The sequence below is a fragment of the Triturus cristatus genome, chromosome 5_2, assembly GCF_964204655.1.
Source record: "Triturus cristatus chromosome 5_2, aTriCri1.1, whole genome shotgun sequence".
In the NCBI taxonomy this organism is placed as follows: domain Eukaryota; kingdom Metazoa; phylum Chordata; class Amphibia; order Caudata; family Salamandridae; genus Triturus; species Triturus cristatus.
This window is the reverse complement of record NC_140588.1, coordinates 9,613,219-9,637,190: the sequence shown is the minus strand read 5'-3', so window position 1 is coordinate 9,637,190 and position 23,972 is coordinate 9,613,219. Positions and strand designations below refer to the sequence as shown.

Genomic DNA, 23,972 nt, shown 5'->3' with positions numbered 1-23,972 from the left:
GGGTTAACCCTGGTATCTGAGATGGACTCTGGCATAGTCAGAGTTCCAACTCAGGTGTTAGCCTGTGATAGAGGCATGGATGTTGCCTCCTTATTTGTCAGTCCCAGTAATCTGGGCAAATACAGACAGCAGCCTTTGATCAATGGTAAGGAGGCCTTGGCATCCGGGGTCACAGGTGCAAGTGCCACAATGGTGACAAAAGATCTTGTGGCCCCTGAACAATTCATACTAGGTGAAATGAACCAAATGACCAATGCAAGCAATGTCAGGACAGACCATTCCTTGGCAGTTGTGAATATCACCTGGGGAGGGGTAACTGGCCCTAAGAAGGTTGTGGTAAGTGCAGACCTCCCTGTTGAATGCTTATTGGGCAATGGTTCGGAAAGTTCAGCTTGGACAGAAGTGGAACTCAGGACACATGCAGAAATGTTGGGCATCCATGCAGATGTGTTTGCCATTACTAGGGCACCGGCAAAAAGTTCTTCCACTGAACAGGCCCTGGATCCTGGAATTATGGACCAGGTGCCTTCCAACGGAAGGAGCAGTAGGGGTAAGGCAGTGTCTTCCCCCCGCCTCAGAGCACAGATCAGTCTCTTGAGGGAGATGGTCTTAGTCCTGAAGAAGGAGCTGTCTCAGAGGACCTTGAACCTGATCAGGTTCAGCTCTTGGGGACAGGAGGCCCTTCCAGGGCAGATCTGAGCCATGAGCAGCTGAGCTGCCCCTCTCTTGAACCCTTCAGACAGCAAGCTGCTGCTGAGGCTGCTGGGAGTGCCAGTGGGTCCCACAGGATCTACTGGGATGATGGCCTCATACTCAGAGGGTAGAGACCCCAAACCTGGTGCTACCAGGAGGTTGGTTATACTCCTGAAGTTTAGGGGCTTCCTATTGACACTGGCACATAACATCCCATTAGCAGGACAATTAGGCCAAAACAAGACCTGGGACAGACGTGTTCTTCATTTTCATTAGCCTCACATGTCAGAGGACACAAAGGAGTTTTGTCGCTCCTTTATCACTTGCCAAGCCAGTGGTAAGGCAGGTGGTACTACAAAGGCCCCCCTGATACCACTACCTATGGTGGGGGTTCCCTTTGAGAGGGTTGGGATTGACATTGTTGGTCCCATGGATCCTCAAACTGCATCTGGGCACAGATTCATACTAGTGGTGGTGGACCATGCCAATAGGTATCCAGAAGCAAATCCATTTAGGATTACCACAGCTCCTGTTGTGGCTAGAGCCCTTCTGGGAATATTTTCTAGAGTGGGTTTTCCTAAGTAGGTAGTATCAGGTAGAGATGCAAACTTTATGTCTAGTTACTTGATTGCTATGTGGAAGGAGTGTGGAGTAAATTACAAATGTACCACCCCGTATCACCCACAACGCAATGAGTTAGTTGAAAGGTTCAACAAAACCCTCAAGGGCATGATCAAAGGTCTCCCTGAAAAGCTCAGGCGTAGATGTGACATACTTTTGCCCTGCCTTCTCTTTTCCTACAGAGACGATCCTCAGAAGGGGGTTGGTTTCAGCCCTTTTGAACTTCTGTTTGGACACCCAGTTAGGGGTCCGTTATGTCTAGTGAAGGAGGGATGGGAGTTACCTCTCAAACCTCCTAAACAGGATATTGTGGACTATGTACTTGGTTTCTGCTCCCGGATGGCTGAGAACATGAAGAAGACATCCAAAAACCTTGAGGCTAGCCAGGAATTGCAAAAGGCCTGGCATGACCAAAAGGCTGTGTTGACTGTTTATCAGCCAGGACAGAAAGTATGGGTGTTGGAGCCTGTGGCCCCAGCCTCCAAGACAAGTGGAGTGGCTCTCATACAATCATTGAGCAAAAGGGAGAGGTTACCTACCTGTTGGATCTCGGAACTCCCAGGAGCCCCCATAGGGTGCCCCATGTGAACAAGCCCAAACCATATGTGGACAGGGCAGACATGGGCTTGCTCATGGCTAATGATGAGGGACAGGAGGAAGAGAGTGATCCACTCCCCGACCTGCTCTCACAGAACCCTGATGGGTCAGTTGATGGTGTAGCCTTGGCAGGCAGCCTCACTAACCAGCAGAAAACTGATTGCAGAAGAGTCCTGAATCAGTTCAGAAATATGTTCTCACTGACTCCAAGTAAGACTACCTGGTGCACTCATGAAGTGGACACAGGTGACAATCTGCCTGTTAAAAATAAGATTTACAAGCAACCTGACCATGTCAGGGACTGCATCAGGACTGAAGTTCAGAAAATGTTGGACCTGGGAGTAATTGATACCTCAGAAAGCCCTTGGGCTAGTCCAGTAGTCTTGGTATCAAAACCTCACACCCAGAATGGTAAGAGAGAGATGAGGTTCTGTGTTGACCACAGGGGTCTCAATACAGTCACTAGGACTGATGCCCATCCAATACCCAGGGCAGATGAACTTGTAGATACTTTGGCCTCAGCCAAGTTTCTGAGTACATTTGACCTGACAGCTGGCTACTGGCAAATCAGATTAGCTGAGGATGCAAAGCCAAATACAGCCTTCTCAACCCCTAGTGGGCACTACCAATTTGTTGTGATGCCCTTTGGTTTGAAGAATGCACCTGCCACTTTTCAAAGGTTGGTGAACAAAGTCCTTACAGGCCTGGAAGCCTATAGTGCAGCTTATCTAGATGATATTGCTGTCTTTAGCTCCACCTGGGGGGGGATCACCTGGTCCACCTGAGAAATGTTTTGGAGGCCCTGCAGAAAGCAGGCCTCACTATCAAGGCCAACAAGTGCCAGATAAGGCAGAGTCAGGTTGTATATCTAGGCCACCTTGTGAGTGGAGGTTAGGTTCAACCAATGCAGAGCAAAATCCAGACCATCATTGACTGGTTTGCTCCAATTACCCAGACTCAGGTCAAAGCTTTCTTTTGACTGGCTAGGTACTACAGGAGGTTTGTCAAAGGATATGGATCCATAGTGACCCCTTTGAATGAACTTCCAAAAGAATGCCTAAGAAAGTTCAGTGGACAGTTAGCTGTCAAAAGGCATTTGATGACCTGAAGCATGCCATGTGCACTGCCTCCCATTCTGCAAAGTCCTGACTATTCCAAACAATTCATTGTTCAAACTGATGCAGTTGGGGGTAGGAGCTGTGTTATCACAACTGAATTAAGATGGTCTGGATCAGCCAGTAGCTTTTATTAGCAGTCTGACCCCAGAGAAAAAACATTAGTCAGCTATTGAGAGGGAAGCCTTTGCTGTGGTGTGGGCCTTGAAGAAGCCAAGGCCATACTTGTTTGGCACTCACTTAATTGTTCAGACAGACCATAAGCCCCTCTTTTGGCTAAAACACATGAAGGGTGAAAAACCCAAACTTTTGAGGTGGTCCATTTCCCTACTGGGGATGGACTATACAGTGGAACATAGACCTGGGAGTAACCATGCCAATGCAGATGGACTCTTCAGATATTTCCACTTAGAACATGAAGACTCAATGGTCAAGGTTAGTTTAATGTTATTATGTTTGGGGAGTGGGTTGTGTAGGAGAGTAGGATCTGCTTGTTATAGTTACCCTCACTTTTTGCTGATGTATCACTGTTTTCGACTTAGACTGACTGGGATCCTGAAATCCAGAACCCCAGTCTAGCTGCTTTCTCCTCTAAATTGATTGCATGTACTTCAAGTACACTCCAGATTGGATACTGGGGTACCCTTATCAGTCCCTAGTATATAGTACACCAGGTACCCAGGGCATAGGTACCCCAGAGGTCTCCCAGCGGCTGCTGCAGGTTTTATGCCACTCCTGAAAGACCATTCAAACTGACACCACAGGTCTGCTACTGCAGCCTGTGTAAGGTGGTGCATGCACCCCTTACTTAGATATAGGTTCACTATATCTATTCTATCCAGCCCCCTGTGTATTGTGCTATCTACTATCGTTCTATTGATTTAATAGTGTGTGCTTTGTGCTCTAATCTCATAAAGAGGTTAGTAGAGAGTGTTTAGTAATGAATACATATATTTTATATATCTCTTGTGTGGTTCTCCTTTCATTTGGTCATTCAGGAGGTTCTGATCTGGTAAAACAAGCTTTACATTCCTTCGAGACTTAGCCTGAAGGCTGCTCTCCACAGCTACCACTAGGATAGCTTTCTATAAAGTTTGTCTTTAACCTAATCATCAATAAGGGTTGTTTGGACTGGTGCAAGGTGCCCACTTTAATTAGTGGACAGCATATACCAGGCCAACTTCTCACAAACACCTAGTGTCTTTAACACATGCTTCTCACAATACGTTGGTCAGAACATTTCATAATAAACAGATCAAATCTATGAAAAACGGCATTACCTTTCCCAATGAACCCTTTACCTTTTAATAATGGCTTTACACTTTACCCAACACTGGCCTATTCAAATCAACATAAACTGTCAACTATCATGCACAGACTTATAAAATTAACAATAAGTAGAACAATAAAAATTGCAAAACAATATACTATGTCTTTCAATAGGGCCTAATACGAATCATCACAATGAAAATCACCAGGGTTTCTTGGTGTGGGTGGCTGTTGCCAAAAAAATTGGCTACATGGTAATCAGTGTACTAAAACACCTGTCTCTAGTCTCTAGCCTGTCTGGAGTCCCCGGCACAATATAAGATGGCGGGGGTGGGCCACCTCATTGCAGTGTAACAGAGAGCAGACGGGCAAAAGGACGCTAGCCCAGAGGCACACAGAGGGAAAGGGCTGGATCCCGGGTGGCGCGGAGTCTCCCTCCATGGAGAATGATCCACCAGACTTAATGGCGTGCAGCTAGAATCAGGGAGTGAGCGGCGAGCGGAGCCAGCAGGCAACGGAGAGCGGCTGTCTGGCCCCAAGGCACCCAAACAGATAAGTGCTGCGTGCCAGTTTGAAGGAGGGGTGCGGCGGAGGCAGTAGGGCAAGGAGTTGGCCTAACGGCTAGGGCGCTCGACCTCGGACCTGGGGAACTGGGTTCGAGTCTCGGTAATGATGCTGAACATCCTGTGATTCTGGGCAAATCACGTAATCTCCCCGTGCCTAAGAAAAAATGAATGTGTGTCCTAATGTAACGTAACTGGTGCTATGTAAAGCGCTCTAATACCTGATTGGATTCGGGTCAAGTTTGCGCTATATAAAACTCTGCAAAAAAAAAAAAAAAAGGAATGGTGCGGGGACTGTCGCAGAGGAGATAGCTGTCTTGGCCTGACGGTCTAGGCCGGGCAGGAAAGACCACCAGGATTCACCCGATTTTGCCTGACCCTAAAATGGCGGCCCTAGGCCACCCAGCCAGATGAGTGCTATGCGCCGGATCGTAAGAGGGGCACAGCAGCGGCAGCAGGACAAAGAACTGTTCAGCGGGGCCCGTGGAAGAGTTATATGCGCTAGCCTGAAGGTCTAAGCCAGGCGGAAGCCTAACCCTAAAATAGCAGTCAAGGGAGTTCAGGCATTGCAGGCATCTACGAAGGATGACACCACCCTATCTCCACACTGTATTGAGAGGGCATCTTGGGACAGAACTAGATCTATCCTACATCGAATATCAACGCAGCTGCTGTCTATGCTCTCGTGTCGGTGGTTGACTGTTGACTGGGTGTGAGTGTTTGATTGGTTCTCATGCTCCGTCCATCACCACCCCCTTTTGTACCGCTTTGTTCGCCATAAGTTGGCAGGGTATGCTCAGACGTGAGTCCCTTGCTCACTTTGCCACTGGATTCAAGCAAGCCTGGCTGAAGACGGCTGAAATGCCAGAAACCGGTCCTAGGAAGCTTGTTTCTGGTCCAGGGAAGGCATGGCTTGGCAGTTCTGGCTGGACTATTCCCATGAGGCACAGGGTCAGACTGATTTGCATATGGCCATGTCTGAACTGGGGTGGCAGAGTGGGCTAAAGAACGGTGATGGATCAAACCCAGATCTGTTGACTGGGTGTGAGTGTTTGATTGGTTCTGATGCTCCGTCCATCACCACCCCCTTTTGTACCGCTTTGTTCACCATAAGTTGGCAGGGTATGCTCAGACGTGAGTCCCTTGCTCACTTTGCCACTGGATTCAAGCAAGCCTGGCTGAAGACGGCTGAAATGCCAGAAACCGGTCCTAGGAAGGTTGTTTCCGGTCCAGGGAAGGCATGGCTTGGCAGTTCGGGCTGGACTGTTCCCATGAGGCACAGGGTCAGACTGATTTGCATATGGCCATGTCTGAACTGGGATGGCAGAGTGGGCTAAAGAACGGTGATGGATCAAACCCAGATCTCTTGACTGGGTGTGAATGTTTGATTGGTTCTGATGCTCCGTCCATCACCACCCCCTTTTGTACCTCGTGTCGGTGGCGGCACGTTGCTGCACCTGAACCAGTAATAGGGATCCTGAAGGAAAGTAGAGAACCTTCGACCAGCTGAGGCGAGATGAGTACTGGAAAGCTGGAGGTTGAGGCGGGCGGCGTTTCCCAATAACACTGGGACTGGTGCGGCTGATGGAACTATGACAATGCGGCGGAAACCTTATATGTTATACTGACCGTGGTACCCGAGCAACATGGCCAATGCCCGGTGGAGCTGTTTTGGCAGCTATACAGGAGATTGACTTTGGTTTCACCCCCTTAGCCATCACCTACCCAGCCGGACATTGGACATTGTTTTACCTCATCTCTCCGCTGTGTTTCCTTTCTCTCCCCCGCCTCCTCCCTCTGTGATCCTTGTGGCTGACTCCCCTTCCCAGCCCTACCTGACCTGGTTTGTTTTTTTCCTACACCCCTGTCTCGAACCCTCACCCTCACCCTCCCTCATTCCAGGTAACTTGTATATGTTTTTCATTTTATGCTATGGTAACTGATGTAACTTTGTGCAACTTGTTCTTATGTAAAGCGCTCCGATACCTCCAGGTCTAGCCAGCGCTATATAAAACTCTTCAAATAAACAAATACATAAAATAAATAGCCTGTAACAACCAGCTGTTAAATTCTTACCAGCTTTAACACAAGCCTTTTCACACGAAATGAGCTAGACCAACTGCCTTTGTCATAATACTTCATAATAAGCAGAGCAGACCTATTGCATCCACATAATGTTTCCTATGCACCAAACAGGCATATAGCCTGTCACCAAAAACAACTCAGGACTATAATTTTGAACATAAGCTTTTCGACAAGGCAACCATCAGACACACCATCATAAAGTCAGAAAGATGTATAAAATTACAGTTGACTATACAAAGTACTATGGGGCAGATTTACAAGAAACGGATGCATCTATACAGATGTGTCAGTTTCCCTGCGCCTCCATGCGAAACCCTTGCGCCACCATGGATGCGCCATATTTACAATACGGTACACCATGGTGCAAGGATTGACAGATGCGTCAGAAACTCTGTCCCATCTGTTGCCGCAAAAGTCACGTATTGCTAAAGTCGTGTCGCAAGCACGATGCAACTCCAGCAATACTTACTGTGGAGAGGGCTATACTTACTGTGCTGCTTCACTCCTTACGCCTACTCCAAGCAGGCATAAGGTTTTGATGCATTGGCGTCCTAGAAGTGGTGCAGTGAAATATTGTAGATTTCACTGCGTCACTTCTACGAGGCTTTCCTGCGTGGGAACGCCCACTCTGCATACATTATACCTGATGCAGGAGTAAGAAATAAACAAATTCCGCCATTTTTTATCTTTGTGTGAGTAATACAGAGTAATACAGCCAGGGTCAGGGCTCCATTGTGGTTTGGAGCACCCCTGACTACATCTCAGAAGTTGAAAAACAACTGGGTAACAAAGAATGTTACCGCAAAATCAGCAGAGATCCGACGGCGGAAATACAAAGTGAACTATTGGTAATCCTAAAAGATGCATATGACAAAGGAATTGTGGGACAAAAGGAATTTGAGTTTCTGAATAAGAAACACCGAAGAATTCCATTATTGTATATTCTCCCGAAGGTATAAAAAGATGAAATCCACCCACCGGGGAGAACAATTGTGTCTGGGTGCGCATCAGTACTGGAACCAATATCCAAGTATGTAGACTTCTTTTTTAAACCATTTTTAGAAGAAGTACCATCATACCTTTGTGATACAACGGATTTCATAAACAAGGTTGAATCATTGGATTTCGAGACAGGAGTAGATACATTAGTTACATTAGACGTGGTGTCATTGTACACTCAAATACCACAAAAGGATGGCTTATCTGCAATTGAGACCTTCTTGGAGAAAAGACCTAAACCAGCTAGAGTCCCAACAGAATTTATCATGCATTTGGCAAACCTTGCGCTTCGAAAAAACTATTTTAAATTCAGCTGAGACTTTTATTTACAGACAAAAGGGACAGCGATGGGTTGTCCCTTCGCTCCAGAGCTGGCAGTGTTGTATATGGCTAAATTTTAAGAGAAATACATCTACAACAACAACCCATTTGGTGAATATATCTCAAATCGGGTCCGCTATATTGACAATATCTTCATGGTATGGACTGGAAATATAGTCCACTTGTTTCATTTTCATGGATGGCTCAATGCAAGGACAGCTGACATCAAATTTAGTCTTAATCACAACTCTCAAAAAATGAAATTTTTGGATGTCGAAGTATATGTTTCTGACGGAAGTTTGGTTACTACGCTACACAAAAAAACAACTGACAGGAATAAGGCACTTCACTATACTAGCCACCATCCCAGAAGCTTACGTGATAATTTACTCTACGGTAAATTTTTAATGATCAAGAGAAACTGTTCTTACAAAGACGAATACACCACTCATGCTAACAATTTGGTTGACAGATTGAAAGACCGTGGTTATCCAAGAAAACTTTTAAAGAATGTCATGAAGAGAGTGTAGTGGACACCACGAGAAACCCCATTAGAAAAGAGGGATAAGCCAGTATTAGATCGAACAGTCTGTGTAACCACATTCTGTCCAAACACGAACCTTCTGAAAAGAGTAATCCACCAAAATTGGCACCTAATTCAAAATTTTGACCCGTGCTTTGCAACTCCTCCCTTGTTTGTTCTAAAAAAGAAAAGCAGTATAGCAAACCAAATAGTTTGTGCCTCATTACCCAAAGTTCAAACAAAGAGTACATTGCGCGAACAACTATGTTTACCACCAGTCACAGGACACCACAAGTGTGGTACCTGTGTTTGCTGTGACCAAACTATTGAAGGTACATTGTTTTCACATAAGAATGTCAACTGAAAGCACGACACGTTTACCAACTGTAAAACGAAGAACGTTGTTTATAGGAAATTGTGTCCCTGTCCCAAACTTTATGTTGGGAAAACCAACCAAGAGGTACGCCTTAGGATCATACAACATAAATCTAGGATCCGAAAAAATGCACAGACTGCCCCTTTAGTAAACCATTGAACGAACAATAACCATTCAGAAAAAGATCTCTCTTGGACCATAATATCTAAGATAGACCAAGACGCCCGGGGGGGTGACTTGGACCGTAAACTAATTCAAAGAGAAGCAATGTTAATAGTGAAATTTAACACAGCAGTTGATGGACTAAATTAATTATCAGAAATATATAAATTATAGAGATTGTGCAAAACCAAAAAACTCCCCCAATTCAATTTGATACTTTTACAGCCCGATTTTTCAAACCATGTAGTCTTTACAGGCACCTAGACTGAGATCCTTCCATGTGCATAAGCATCTTCAAATGGACTATTTCGGGAATAGTACCCAAACCCTCTAGTTTCTTAGGGAAATGGTTTAGAGGAACTGAAAAATTTGATGGAGTTCACATTGTTCTGGTAGACATGGGATTTCAGTTTCGTAACAAGTTCCCGTTGATTTCAATATGTGAAATAGCATTAGTTTGCATCTGTTGAATTATAACCACGTTGGCATAGTCAACTTTCCAGGGCTAGCGAGAAATTCATTTGTACCAGATCCCAAATCCATTTTGGTTTTTGGAGGAACAATTGAAAACTTTTCTACTTAAATGAGTCCACACCATAAGATTTTAGCTTTGTATGAAACTTGCGGGAATTTCAACACGGGAAAAAGCACTGATATCCGAAAAACTAAGACTGCCAGACACCAATGAGTCACGTTTCTCGACGCTGGTCATGTGAGCTCCACACGAAGACAATTCATACAGCTAACGGAGTACACAAACAGATGGCTGCAGTCACGAATGTAGGGTGGAAAGGAAGGACGCCGCGAAAGGCAGAACAGCGTAGACTGAGGTAACTATTTCGGTAGTGGTTGCTTATCAGCGATGGCAGCAGCGCAATAGAGGCAGTGAAGGTGGACTACTTCGAGTGAAGTGCGAAGCCCTGGCTGTATTACTCACGCAAAGATAAAAAATGGCAGAATTTGTTAAAAGCATTGGAATCTGGACGATTTTGAACACAAACCTTTTCCGGCATGTTTAATTGATCTTTGTACATGTAAGAGCCAGTCTCTTGTAAGCTCTACGAATGAGGCTCCATGAGGCTATTAGGTCCTTATAAGAAAGAAAGAGGGATTAATACATCAAAGATGGCATTCATTTAATAAGCACAAAGTACACCAGAAAATGAGAAAGCTCGTTTTAATCTCACATTTATTCATTTTTTCCTGTGTAGATTTGCATGTCGAACAAACACAGCAGTGTCTATCCGTTGTAAAGGATTAAACAAGGTATGTGATCTGTGAAAGCAATTCAGATAACCTTGTATTTAACGGAAAGTTAGGCAAAGTTTTCCTAATCAATGCACATCTCCCCTTTTGTTTAAAGTTATCAGTCCAAGACCTACCATCTCAAAAGATTTTTTTGAAGTAATGGACATCCTGTAAGTCAATGCACCGCTGTTCTCCAGCACCAGCAACTGACTAAATGGCTCTCATATGAGCAAATCAAGACTGATTTTTCTTTTGTTTTTCTTCTTTTCAGTTTTAAGAGATTGGTTATTGATTTAATAGAATATTGAAGATATCATCTGATTCGCTGCAGAACAGAAAAATTAGGTAATTCCTTTAAAATAAGATTTCTTTTGAAGCTGGCTTACAAATATGGTGCCCATACTTTCTTGTTAGTGACCTCATTATGTAGATGGGAAACAAGAGCTTAATTCTCTATTTCTCTTTTTTATAGTTTTATGGTCCTGATGAGAACCCCAAGAAAGTGGTGTTCGAAACGCGTCAACCGTGTTTTTTTCAAACAGTGTCACAAAAAGTGATCATCCCTAACTGTTTCCAAATGTAAAAAGATTGATGTAAACACAAATGTAATCAACTTTTAAACAGTTTAAGGATTTTTGTAAATAACCCACTGTTTGAGTAGCCAGAAACAGAGGGTTAAACAAGCATGTATTTAGCCAATAGGTCTTGCCTTTGGAACCTTATAAATGTTTAGTTATCCAGCACAATATCCTTGGTGCAACAACATCAACTGTTGCATGGCTAAACACTTACAAGGTCCCAAAGGCGAGACCTATTGGCTATGCCAATGCTTGATTACTTTCCACCTCTCCTCTACTATGCAGATATGATCCGGGTTATCTTTGTAGATATAACACGTCCTTTAACTGTGACACACCTCCTTTTAGCCGAACACATTCTTCCTAGTCAAGTCAGGCAACTGTTCACGTGCTGTTCTTAACTTGAATTATGAATGAACAATACCGATATTGCATTTTAGCAAAAGACTAATCTGAAATATACATACATGCTTTTCGAGAATGCTGCATAAATCTCGTTGCTGTGTATGGCGTGCACAATTTTTTGTTTAAAGGAAAAAGAAAACGAGTGCACTGAAGGTCTTGAGTGCATAAATGAATGCATCAGCACAAAAAGACGCCCTCTTGGTAAAGGAATAATCGGTAATTTCTAGGGCTCCTGAATTCCCAGTGCAGCATGGCTATGAAAAAGCGCACCGTTTTGACAGTTGGAGAAACATACCAAAACACAAGCAGAAAACAGATGAATTGCCATGCACAGCCTGTGAGGTCCACTGTTTTTCGGAAAAAGGTTGGAAAATATCTGGGGAGGTACTATATTAAATCTATTTTAAGGGAAACACGTTTTTTCCGCAGTCCAAAACTACCAGTGACTTTACTTCCTCTGTGAAAAGAAGCAGTTTCCACAGTGAGAAGGATTTTAGTTGTGGCTGATGGTACTTCGGGGAGTAGTGACTTCCTGACATCAGAAAACAAGAAAGTGAAAGCTACAGCAACCGCGAGCAGGCAAATGTAAACAAGTGCGCGCGCGCGCGGCCACGCTAATTACAAATAGATGGCCCCAGCACGCTGCTGCTCGCTCCCGCAAGGTGGATGCAGCCACACGCACGAGTGTGAGGAAAAGTGCAGACCAATTTATAAAGGTCATCTCCTGAACTGTGAATAAGGTCATATTTGCCTGGGCTTTTTTTTCATGTGAATTTTATGTGTCAAACGTCTTGTCTTTGTCCCGGATTATGTGTCATATAATGTTGTATGTTTTCCCCAAAAAAGTTTTGTCTAATTGTTGGATTTCCATTCCAAATTTGTGATATTGCATTATAAGTGTTTCTAAAATTGTGGCTGTGGTGTTTTGTAATGTTTTAAATTTAAAAAATTGTACAATTGGAGTAAAAAAGAAACATTTTCAATAACAGAATAAAGAATATTGAAACGGAGGATTCTAGGTCACATTGAGTTCTTCACTTGTGTCCCAATAAAGAATTGAGTAGAGAATGATCAGTATTGGCAAGTTGGTTGTTGTTGTTTGAATACTGGGCTCAGCCTTACTGATAAGAGCCAGAACCCTTGGTTGTTAAATATAGGATTGAGATTTAAGCACCAAGAAAATATTTAAACATGACGGTATTTTATTTTCAAAACGCCTACGATGCCAGACTGACACTTTTTACCAGCATTATGACTTAGCTTTTATACCCGTCTTGATAAAAAAAAAGACCCGCTGTATGTTTTACTGCCACTCTTATCATTTCTGGAACACTGGTAGAGTTTCTATTGATCTATGATAATCGATTGCTATGCTTTCTCTGAATCGATATTGTGGTACCGATTTTTAGCTACTTTACTAAATGTTATTTTTACCAATTTTTTAAATCTTTCACTACTATATTATTACTACTTATTTTTACCATTTTCATTCTGAAATTAAATTTGCGATTCTTATAGCTATACTGCTTTTTAATTGCTGTCTTGCACCCTTCAGAGCACCCACCTAAGAGTTGAACTCAGCACACCTTAGTAAAGCAGGAAACTAGGAGACTCATTTAGAAGAAGGCCAAAAAAAGTTGATGTTCCAGCTGCCTTCCTCTGCATACCTTGGCTCCATTTTGAGAGCAAACAAAGGTGGTTAAACCTTCACCGGCTTCACAATCAGGTCTGCTGTTGCACTGTTGAAGTTAACAAAAATGATGGTGGACCAAACATTAGATTTAGGATGACACGGGTGAACCCATTTTGGAATCTTTAGCTCTACGACCAACTGTCATGTAAACCACAGAGGCCCGCCATAGACCTTAATAAGTGTCTTAATAAATGTGGATAACAAACTGGAAGAAAATTCCCAGCATGTCAGACACACTTTAAATGAGAGTCCTGGAAATGGCTTCTCAATTTTGGGATACATTTCCCGTAACCACATTAAGTCTGGGGGAGAGTAAGATGCTCAATTTATGAGGGAATAGAAGATAAGGGGCAGAGTCACAAAGGAGGCACTTCCACAAAAGGACCCGTCACTGGGGGCTTGAGAGACTTGAAGTAGGTACGGAGGCCTCTCAGGAGGCAAGTCATAAGGAAGGATGCAAGACAGGAGATATGCCATGTGGCAGGAGGTGTGGCATGGTCTGATCACAGATCAGCTTTTACACATCCTCAAATGCCCACACCTCAAGCTCAGCTCTACTGGTTAAAGAGGCAAGGCGGTTTTCAACATTAGACTATTGGCGGATTACTGATAATGAGCTAATACAAGTGGGGCTAACAATAAAAGTCATTCAACTCGCATTGATATATTTTATGGAACAACGAAAACGCTTTTGAACTGAAGAATTGCCTTTGGTGGAATAGAAGGAAAATATGAAAACATGCACAGCGACAACATGAAAAAAGTCATTTAGAGTTATCTCTGTAAAACACAAAATACTTTCCATTGTAGGCTCAAATAACATTTTAAACCTCAAGCAGCCACGTGCAGATTTACCTTGGGAGGGATAAGTCCTTGAAGCATGCTAATGCTTTGCATGATCACAAACGCTTCCAACATTTCTATTTTGTATTCCAAGGTCTGTATACTAAAGCGGTAAATATTTGAGAATGAAGAGGCATACAGTTGTCTTAGAGTTTCGCTTTCACGAGGAGATATTTTCTTTAACCAACCCTGTAAATATTAAAAACACATTTAATGAAACTGTAGTAAAACATTTCACTGACTAGATAGATAAACAATATACCATACTTAGCACTTGTCCAGGTTGTTGACATAGCCTTTTTGAACTGTGTACTACCATTTATATTTCCCAAAAAGCAGTGCCTTTAAAAGTGTGTGCTACTCAATTGCTTTCCATCACTAGCTCATCAGACATTCCGGAAGCAGCTCCATACTTAAATGATAAACCACTCATAATCATGTATTCTGCAGCAGTGGTTAAGAGTCAAAACATATGGTTAGATGTGCTGAAAGGATCTATGAAAGAAGGAACAGGAAAGGGACTGTAATATTGAGGGCCATAGGCTCAGATTGCAGCAAAGGAACGACACAGAGACAGGACTGCTGTACAGCAGCGTCAAATGTAAGAGAAAAGAGGTGGGGGTGAGAGACAATAACAACAACAAAAGAATTAAGAACTTGCCTGTCGTCCGCCACATTGCCACTCTTCTGCTCCTCTGGCTCCACTGCAACACAAGCTCCCAGGCTCCCTTAAGGCCAATCCAAATGCTGCTCTCATGCTGCTGGTAGCATGAAAGAAGCAACAGGATTGGTCTGAGCGGGCTGGATTTTTGCTTCCAGAGAGACTGGGAGCCTGTGCCTGCTGTCTCCCACCCGGCAACGCAATTTGGGTTGGAGACATCTCAGTGTGCATGTCGGTATGGCTCAGTGTGCATGTCGGTATGGCCATCCTAAGAAGGCTGGCCAATCACACATGCACAGTTACAGCAGTGCCCACCACTCCTCTTCCATGCCCGTCATCGTGATGGCCTCGCTCCCAAGACTTGGCCCTGTGAAGAAAATTAAAATGATAATAAACCTGTTTTATTATCATTTTATTTTTCAAGTTTTACATCTACTGGCGGATAGGGCCGAGGCTGGAGATTAACAAAGTGTTGGCACGTGCATCCAGCTCCCTTTTTATTGACAGGGTCACCTGACTGATGATACCTGTAAGTGGATGGATGTGTTGAGGTGTAAGGAACAACTATCCAGGAGGGGGCATGTGCAGTGGCATATCCTTATTGCACTGCGATCCTTCCAAAAATTAAAGAAAAATCAAAGAGTCCAACAGTGAAAGAATAAAACAAAACAAACAGAACAGGACATCACTATGAGTTTATCAGTTTAAGAGTCAATCAGCAAGACAGCAGTGGACTACTGGACAGGAGTGGCCTGTGCAGGTAAGAGAGGTAGGGCGAGGGGCGGGGGGAGTCGACATTTAATTTTCCCTCGTCGTCGTTTGTCGACTCCACCCCCAACCCACCCCATCTCTCCTACCTGCACTGGCCGCTCCTGCCACTGGATGAATGAAGGCAGCTGCAATAGGACATTGTCACTCATGTTCTTAAATTAACCTGCTGCGAATCAGGGCAAGAAAATTGATGAGGAGTAGTCCAGGATCTATTGATGGTAGGAGCATGTACAGAGGTGATCCACCTTCCTGATGCTCAGGACAGTTTGTAGTTAGTATCCAAAAATTCAAACTGGTGCATCAGGAACATTGCTGGAGTCATGCAGAGTCTTTGAGAAGCTTGCTTTGGTCGTGTTGCTTGATTCTAAGAAGATAGTCTTGGAGGGATTTGGAAACTTGTCAAAGAGCTTCTGAAGTCTTCCTCAAGGACACCTCCAACCACAGTATCCATTGGTGGAGCAGTACCAAGTCCATCTCTTGTGAGTGGAGGATCCTTAGATGTGTTGCCAGGGGACTGCATGTGGGCTGTGTTTGGGTTGTGTGCACTGCATATGTGCTGCCTCAAGACAGCCTATGAGGCACTACCTAGCGGTTTTGGAACAATAAAGGGCAGCTAGGTCATGGTGAAGGTGCACTGAAGACTGGAACAGGATACCGTTGGGCGTGCAGACTGCTGAAGGTCAGCTGTCACTTAGGTGTGTCTATGGTGCTTCTTGGACTTTGGTGTGAAGCTGATGGTCTGATTCCAGTCAGGTTGTAAAATGTTTTACAGGGGGTAGCAGTGATGTGGTGATGCATTTTTGAAGGGACTTGATGGATCGGTTCACTAGAAAGTTGGAGTAACTTTGAATGCCTTTCTAACAGTAGTCAATGGCTTGCCCGTGGGTTTGTATAGGTCTGTTCATGCTGAAGTGCGATGGCAATCAGATGGACTTTGTATACCAGTGGATCTGTGAGTTGCTGGTGTTGAATATCTGTGGCCTGTGCAAGGTATTTGTGATTATTCAGCATAGATGAACAACAACTTTGGTAACGCTCTTGCTGGTGGATACACTACCTAACGACCGACTCCTCACTGTTAGAATATTCCTCAATCACCACACTGGATCCGCCAGAAACTTTTTCAGCAATGCTCCTGCAATCTGCTAGGTGGCACAGTGCTGATCCATACCACCATGAAAATAATGGGGCAGAGCATCATATCAGCACAACCCATGGGTGAAGATTTCAATTTCCTGTTTGACTCTACCGCCCTCAGATGGGGAGCGTGACACAAGGATTAGTACCAGTATGCAGATTTCTAACTTGGGACCTTCTCAGATGTTAAATAGAGGCTACTCCACAGAATTAGGTGGTGGGAGGGTGGTGAGAATCCGGCGGTTAGAGCATCCACCAGAAAGAGCATTACCAGAGTGGAGTAACTTGTTCTTCTGATGGACACTTCTAACCACAGATTGTCAGTGCCTAAAGGTCGCTCCTGCGACAAGCTGAAGTGATCACAATGCGGAAGACAGCCTTTAAGATAAGAAGATGCATCGAGAATGTATGTATCGGCTCCAAAGACGTACAGATCAGAAACATCAAGACCAAGTTAATGTCCTACTGTGGCATCACTAACGGTTTAGGGAAAAACGTGAATAAAAACTTTACCAAACCGACAACACGTGGTTTAAATAAGAAGGGACAATCTGGGCAACACAAAAAAAATAGAACTTAAAAAGGGCTGACCAATAACCTTTAATTGTGCCTACAGAAAGGCCTTGCTGGGCTAAAAACAAAACAAACAACAGGAAATATGACACCTTAGCTTGTGAGATGACTGCCATGCTACTGTGACCAGAGATCCTTCAGGGGAGAGGGTCCAATAGGCAGGTAGATGCTCATGGCCAGAAGTTAGGGGTACCACACTCTCTTGGCTCAATCCAGAGCCACTAGGATAACTTATGCCTGTGAGAAGTTGGCCTGATATGTAGTGCTCACTATTCTAGTGATCACTGTGTATCATTCCAAACGACCCTTATTGATGATTGGTTGTAAGTCAACCTTTTAGACCAGCTATCCTAGTAGCGTGGATACGAGCAGTCTTAGGCTAAACTCTAGAGGGCGTGTTAAGCCAGCTGTTTACCATCACATATACCCCTTGAACACCAAGTGAAAGGACACCACACAAGTTGTTATGAAAATAAAAGGATATTTATTTATAACAAGACTACCCTGGCTCTTTATGAGTCAGGGAGCTAAGCACACTACAAAACTCTTAGGAAAATACTTCAGTTGCACACTTTACACAAATGCCCGAGGGGCACGAGAAACCATCTACACTAACAGTGAAATGCGAATGGTTAGAGTCTGGAGGTACTGATTCCGGAGTGATCCGATCAGTGGGACTAAACGAAAAAGGAACTGGACACTTGTAGAGCGAACCTGCGATGGAGCACCGAGATGCTCGAGTTACCTAGCCCGGAGGCTGCGGCTGCGTGAAGTTCGGCAAGATGTCGGGAGTCCTCGTGTAGTCTCAGGAGCCTGAAGGAAGAAGTTGCTGGCAGGCGACCAGTGACGATGTTCAGAGCGATCCAAGCCTGGATCGGTGATGAAGGAAACCTGTAAGCAGAGGGGACTCAGTTCTCAACCGCTAGCCAGCGATCGTGTGGGTACCAGGAGGGTACCGGCTGAAGTCACCTCGACCAGGTGAGTGGGTGACGTCGGACTCGGCTGTTCCTCGGACCAGGAGGCTCGGCGGCGACCAGGATGGAGGGTGAGCTGTCCCACGAAGGTGTCTGCTGTCGATGGTGCTGGGCCCAGGAGGGGGCAGCGGATCTTGGCAGTGGCAACCCAAGCGGGGGAGTCAAGATGGCATCGGGAGTGGACCAGGAGGGTCCGTGGTACTCCTCTGTTGAAGGGGAGCAAGAGCCAGTCTGGAGCAACCAGACTAGTGATGAAACAAAACGTGGTGCGTCGTGAAGAGGGCCACAAGCCGGTCGGCGAGTGGTCGGACAACGCGGTGAACAGCAAGGAGCGGAAGGGCCCCCACGCAGATCTCGTGGATGCTGGGGAGACAGACTTCGATGCTGGAGCTGCTCAGGGTTTAGGGCTTCTCAAACCCTAGGTGCACTCACTCGAGGGTCCCTCGGTGGGCGTGCTAGATAAGCGTCGTGCAGGTTCTGAAGATAGCCGGTCCCGCAGGTCTCGTCACACCTACGACTCTCAGCTGGGCTGATGAGGTAGGTAAAAGGTCAGAGATGGCAGGGAACTCGGGTCTCGTCGAGCTGGGCAGTCTTGATCCGTAGGAGAGACTTACAGCAAACCGCAAGCGCTTAGGTGGTGCCTGCTGGTGCAGGGTGGCTACTCCTTAGCCACAAGGGAGAGTCTTCAGAAATAGTCAAGAGTTCCTTTCGTGGAAAGTGGTTTGTGATTCGGAGTTATCCGATTATCTGATTATCCAATTTGGGAAGGGGACTCGCTCCTACCTTTATTCTAAGAAAAGGGGCTGGCCCGTGACTAGGTTCTACCTATGGGTGGAGCCAGGAGGGGGGTGGTTACACCCCTAACCTTTGTCCGGCTTCGCGCCAGCTCAGGGGCTGGTGTGCCCCCGAAACTGGTTTGACCCGGGCTATGCACAGTGAGCACCGGGGTGCCACTTGCAATCACCTTCCTTTCAGCCCTGCCTACCTGGGATACACAAACCCTGTCTGGGACGGTGCTAACACCGCCCTCGACAGGAAACCCTTTGTCCAAGCTCCCCTTGCTGGAAGGTCCCCCAGCAGCAGGAGGTCAGACTTGTGTCTGGTGGCAGCATCCATTTTGTGATGCTGAGGCTTGAGTCAACTTTAACCGGGGTTCAAGGTTACTCCCATGTCGTGTCCCTCTAAAAGGGGGGAATGCTAACCCCGTCACCAGGACTGGCGAGGGGTTTGTATTCCCATTCGTATGACACCTTACTCGACATGTGTAGGTGATGTGAGGCCAAAGTTAGCAAATAACCGCCAGGATTATAATGCATTAAAAGTAGTTGGCCCGCGTCACCATGGAACGGCTATTAGGACTTGGTTCCGCAAGCCGTCGACGGGCTCAGCTCGCGCCAGAGCACCGTCCCACATGATTCCCTGCACTCTGCCTTCAGGATTGATAAGGCCTGCTATAGGAGTGACTGATAGGAATCCATGTGTCCATTTTAGGGTTTAGGTGTAGGAATACTACACCTACAGCAACGGGTGATTACACCACGTGGCCCCAGCTGTCGTGCAGCCAGTTGTGTCAGATTTGGGCGGCCATTCCAGGGGTGGCATAATACATGCTTCAGCCCCGGGTAGGCCCTGGGTACACCGATGCCCTGGATACCTGTGGTATGCTGAGACAGGGACTGACAAGGCGGCCCAGTTCCAATTAGTGGATGCACCTAATGTACATGTGTGTTAATTTCGAGAGAGAACAGCTAGGCTGTGGGTCTGATTGGCAGGCCCACAGCCGGGGAAAGTCGTAAACCAATGAAGCAAAAGCAAAAAATCTGGGTGATCATAGGATTGCAGACCCTACTCTCCTACATGACCCCCCCCCCAAACTTCGGGACAATAAGCTAACCTTGACCAGGTGAGTCTTCTTGCTCTAAGTGGAAATACCTGGAGAGCCCATCTGCATTGCCATGATCAGTGCCAGGTCTATGCTCCACTGTGAAGTCCATCCCCTGTAGGGAAATGGACCACCTAAGTAGTTTGGGGTTTTCACCCTTCATTTGATTTAGCCACAAGAGGGGCTTATGGTCGGTCTGAATCTTGAAGTGAGTGCCAAACAAGTATGGCCTCAACTTCTTCAGGGCCCAAACCACAGCAAAGGCCTCCCTCTCAATAGCTGACCAATTCTTCTCTCTGGGGGTCAGCCTCCTGCTAATAAAAGCTATGGGCTGGTCATGACCATCAAAATTCAGTTGCGATAGAACAGCTCCCACACCCAGCTCCGAAGCGTCTGTTTGGACAATGAATGGTTTGGAGTAGTCTGGACTCTTTAGGATAGGTGCTGTGCACATGGCCTGCTTCAGGTCATCGAATGCCTTCTGACAGCTTGCTGTCCACTGAACTTTTTTTGGCATCTTTTTACTTGTCAGGTCGTTTAGCGGGGTCACAATGGATCCATAATTTCTGACAAATTTCCGGTAATAACCAGTCAGGCCCAAGAAAGCTCGAACCTGAGTCTGGGTGGTTGGAGGAGCCCAGTCCTGGATGGCCTGTATTTTGCTCTCCAATGGTTGAACCTGGCCTCCACCTACAAGGTGGCCCAGGTATACAACCTGTGTCTGCCCTATCTGGCACTTGGTGGCCTTGATAGTGAGGCCTGCCTTCTGCAGGGCCTCTAACACTTTCCTCAGGTGGACCAGGTGATCCTCCCAGGTGGAGCTAAAGACAGCGATATCGTCCAGATACGCCGCACAGAAGTCGTCCAACCCAGTGAGAACTCGATTCACCAGCCTTTGGAAGGTGGCAGGTGCATTTTTCAAACCAAAGGGCATTACCACGAACTGATAATGCCCACCCGGGGTAGAAAATGCTGTTTTGGGCTTGGCCTCCTCAGCTAACCTGATTTGCCAATACCCAGCTGTCAGGTCAAACGTACTTAAGTAGTTGGCCGAGGCCAACCGGTCGATAAGTTCGTCTGCTCTTGGTATCGGGTGGGCGTCAGTCTTAGTGACTGCATTGAGACCTCTGTAGTCCACGCAAAACCTCATCTCTTTCTTACCGCCCTGGGTGTGAGGTTTCGGCACGAGCACTACGGGACTAGCCCAGGGGCTGTCCGAGGGTTCAATGACTCCCAGCTCCAACATTTTCTGCACCTCTGTCTTGATGCAGTCTCTGACATGATCAGGTTGCCGATAGATTTTACTCTTTACGGGCAGACTGTCCCCAGTGTCGACCTCGTGGGTACACCACTTGGTCTGACTGGGTGTCAGAGAGAACATATGTCGAAAGGATTGAAGAACCTGTTTACAATCCTCTTGTTGATGTCCAGAGAGGCTGCCACAAAAGACAACACCATCTACTGATCCATCGTCAGGGTTCTGAGAGAGCAGGTCTGGGAGAGGGTCACTCTCCTCCTCCTGTCCCTCATCTGTGGCCATGAGCAAGCCCATGCCCTCCCTGTCGACATATGCCTTGAGCCTGTTTACATGGAGCACCCTGTGGGGGCTCCGGGGAGTTCCCAGGTCTACCAAGTAGGTGACCTCTCCCTTTTGCTCAATGATCGTGTGGGGCCCAGACCATTTGTCTTTGAGGGCTGCTGGGGCCACTGGCTCCAGCACCCACACCTTCTGTCCAGGCTGGTACACAGTCAGAACAGCCTTTTGGTCGTGCCAAGCTTTCTGTAATTCTTGGCTCGCCTCCAGGTTTTTAGACGCCTTTTCCATGTACTCCGCCATCCGCGAGCGGAGACCGAGTACATAGTCCACAATGTTTGATGCAGGCTTTCTGAGAGGTCTCTCCCATCCTTCCTTTACCAAACAAAGGGGTCCCCTTACAGGATGTCCGAACAGAAGCTCAAAAGGGCTGTAGCCAACCCCCTTCTGCGGGACTTCTCTGTAGGCGAACAAGAGGCAGGGTATCAGGACATCCCATCTCCGCCTAAGCTTTTCAGGTAGTCCGTGAATCATCCCTTTTAGGGTCCTGTTGAATCTCTCAACAAGCCCATTGCATTGTGGGTGATAGGGTGTGGTGAACTTGTAGTTGACACCACATTCCTTCCAGATAGCAGTCAGATATCCCGACATGAAGTTTGCACCTCTGTCTGAGACGACCCCCTTAGGGAAGCCCACTCTGGAGAACACTCCAAGTAGGGCCCGTGCCACCACAGGTGCCGTAGTGGTCCTAAGGGGAATAGCTTCAGGATACCTGGTGGCGTGGTCCACCACCACCAGTATAAACTTGTGCCCTGATGCTGTCTGGGGTTCCATTGGTCCGACAATGTCGATCCCCACTCGTTCAAAGGGTACCCCCACCACTGGTAGTGGTATGAGGGGGGCCTTTGTCGTGCCACCTGACTTACCACTGGCTTGGCAAGTGACACAGGAGCGGCAAAACTCCTTCGTATCTTCGGACATGTGGGGCCAGTGAAAGTGTGGAACAATTCTGTCCCAAGTCTTATTCTGGCCTAAGTGACCTGCAAGGGGAATCTCGTGGGCCAAGGTGAGAAGGAAACCTCTCAGAGACAAGGGGATGACCAGCCTCCTGGTCGCACCAGGTTTGGGGTCTCTTGCCTCGGAGTACAGGAGTCCATCGTCCCAGTACACTTTGTGGGTACCTGTGGCGTTCCCTGCAGCCTCAGCAGCGGCCTGCTGTCTGAGGGGTTCAAGTGAGGGGCAGTCTAACTGTGCCTTCCCCAGGTCTTCCCTGGAGGGTCCCCCTGAGCCCAGAAACTCAACCTGACCAGGTTCAAGCTCTTGCGGCTCAGTTTCCCTCAGTTCTTTAAGGTCAGCCTCCTCGGAGACTTGATCCACGACCTGGGGCAAGGGGGAAGGCGAAGCCTTACCCTTACTGCTCCTTTTCTTGGAAGGTGTCTGGTCCGTTCTTCCAGGATCCAGCACCTGTTCAGTGGGGCATCTTTTGGCCTGTGACCTGGTCACAGCAAGGACATGTGCTGGCAAGCCTAACATCTCCATGTGAGTCCTCTGCTCCACTTCTGACCATTGTGACGTTTCCAAATCATTGCCCAACAGACATTCTACGGGGAGGTCTGAACTAACCACAACCTTTTTCGGGCCACTTACCCCTCCCCAGGAGAAATCAACAACTGCCATACTGTGATTGGTAGTGACGTTGCTGGCATTGGTCACTAGGTAACTGGTACCTAGCATGATCTGTCCAGGGTCCACGAAGTTAGGCGTCACCATGGTGACACTGGCACACGTGTCCCTGTAGGCCTGAGCCACTCTTCCATTTATCAAAGGTGTCTGTCTGTATTTGCCCAAAGTATTGGGACTGGCATCAGGGGATATATCCATATCCCCTGTACAGACAAGGACGGCCTGAGTGAGCGTGCCGACTATGTCGTCATTCCCCTCGGTTCCCAAGGTTAACCCAACTAATGCCTTGGGAGGCGCACTACCACTGCTGACTGTACTAGGGGGCGCAGGTGCCTTAGGGGCTGCAGTGGTAGGAGTTTGCCCTCCTTTCTTGGTGCACTCACTAAACCAGTGAGTCTTACTTTTACAGTATTGGCACCACCTTTTTGACTGGCCTTCTTGAGTCTTCTTCTTCTGTGAAGCCTGACCCCCACCCTCTTTGGTTTGTTGGGGACCTGTCGAAGACTTCTGGTCATTTTGTTCGTTCTTGTTACCCTTTTGGTCTGCTTTCTTCTGACCACCCTGGTTCTGATTCTGGTTCTGCTTGACCCTTGTTCTGACACATCTGTCCGCCTTCTTTCCCAATTCTTGGGGAGAGGTCAGATCCGAGTCGACAAGGTGCTGATG

At 46.5% G+C, this 23,972-nt stretch overlaps 1 protein-coding gene across 1 annotated transcript in view; it reads right to left on the bottom strand.

The window, feature by feature from the left end:
* The window catches only part of DNAH5 (dynein axonemal heavy chain 5), a 5,853,083-nt gene that overhangs the window by 2,384,899 nt on the left and 3,444,212 nt on the right, over positions 1 to 23,972 (bottom strand). Inside the window, exon 44 of the mRNA XM_085606747.1 lies at positions 14,104 to 14,280. Within this exon, the coding sequence (XP_085462873.1) occupies positions 14,104 to 14,280 (177 nt within the window). The remainder of the gene's footprint in view (positions 1 to 14,103; positions 14,281 to 23,972) is intronic.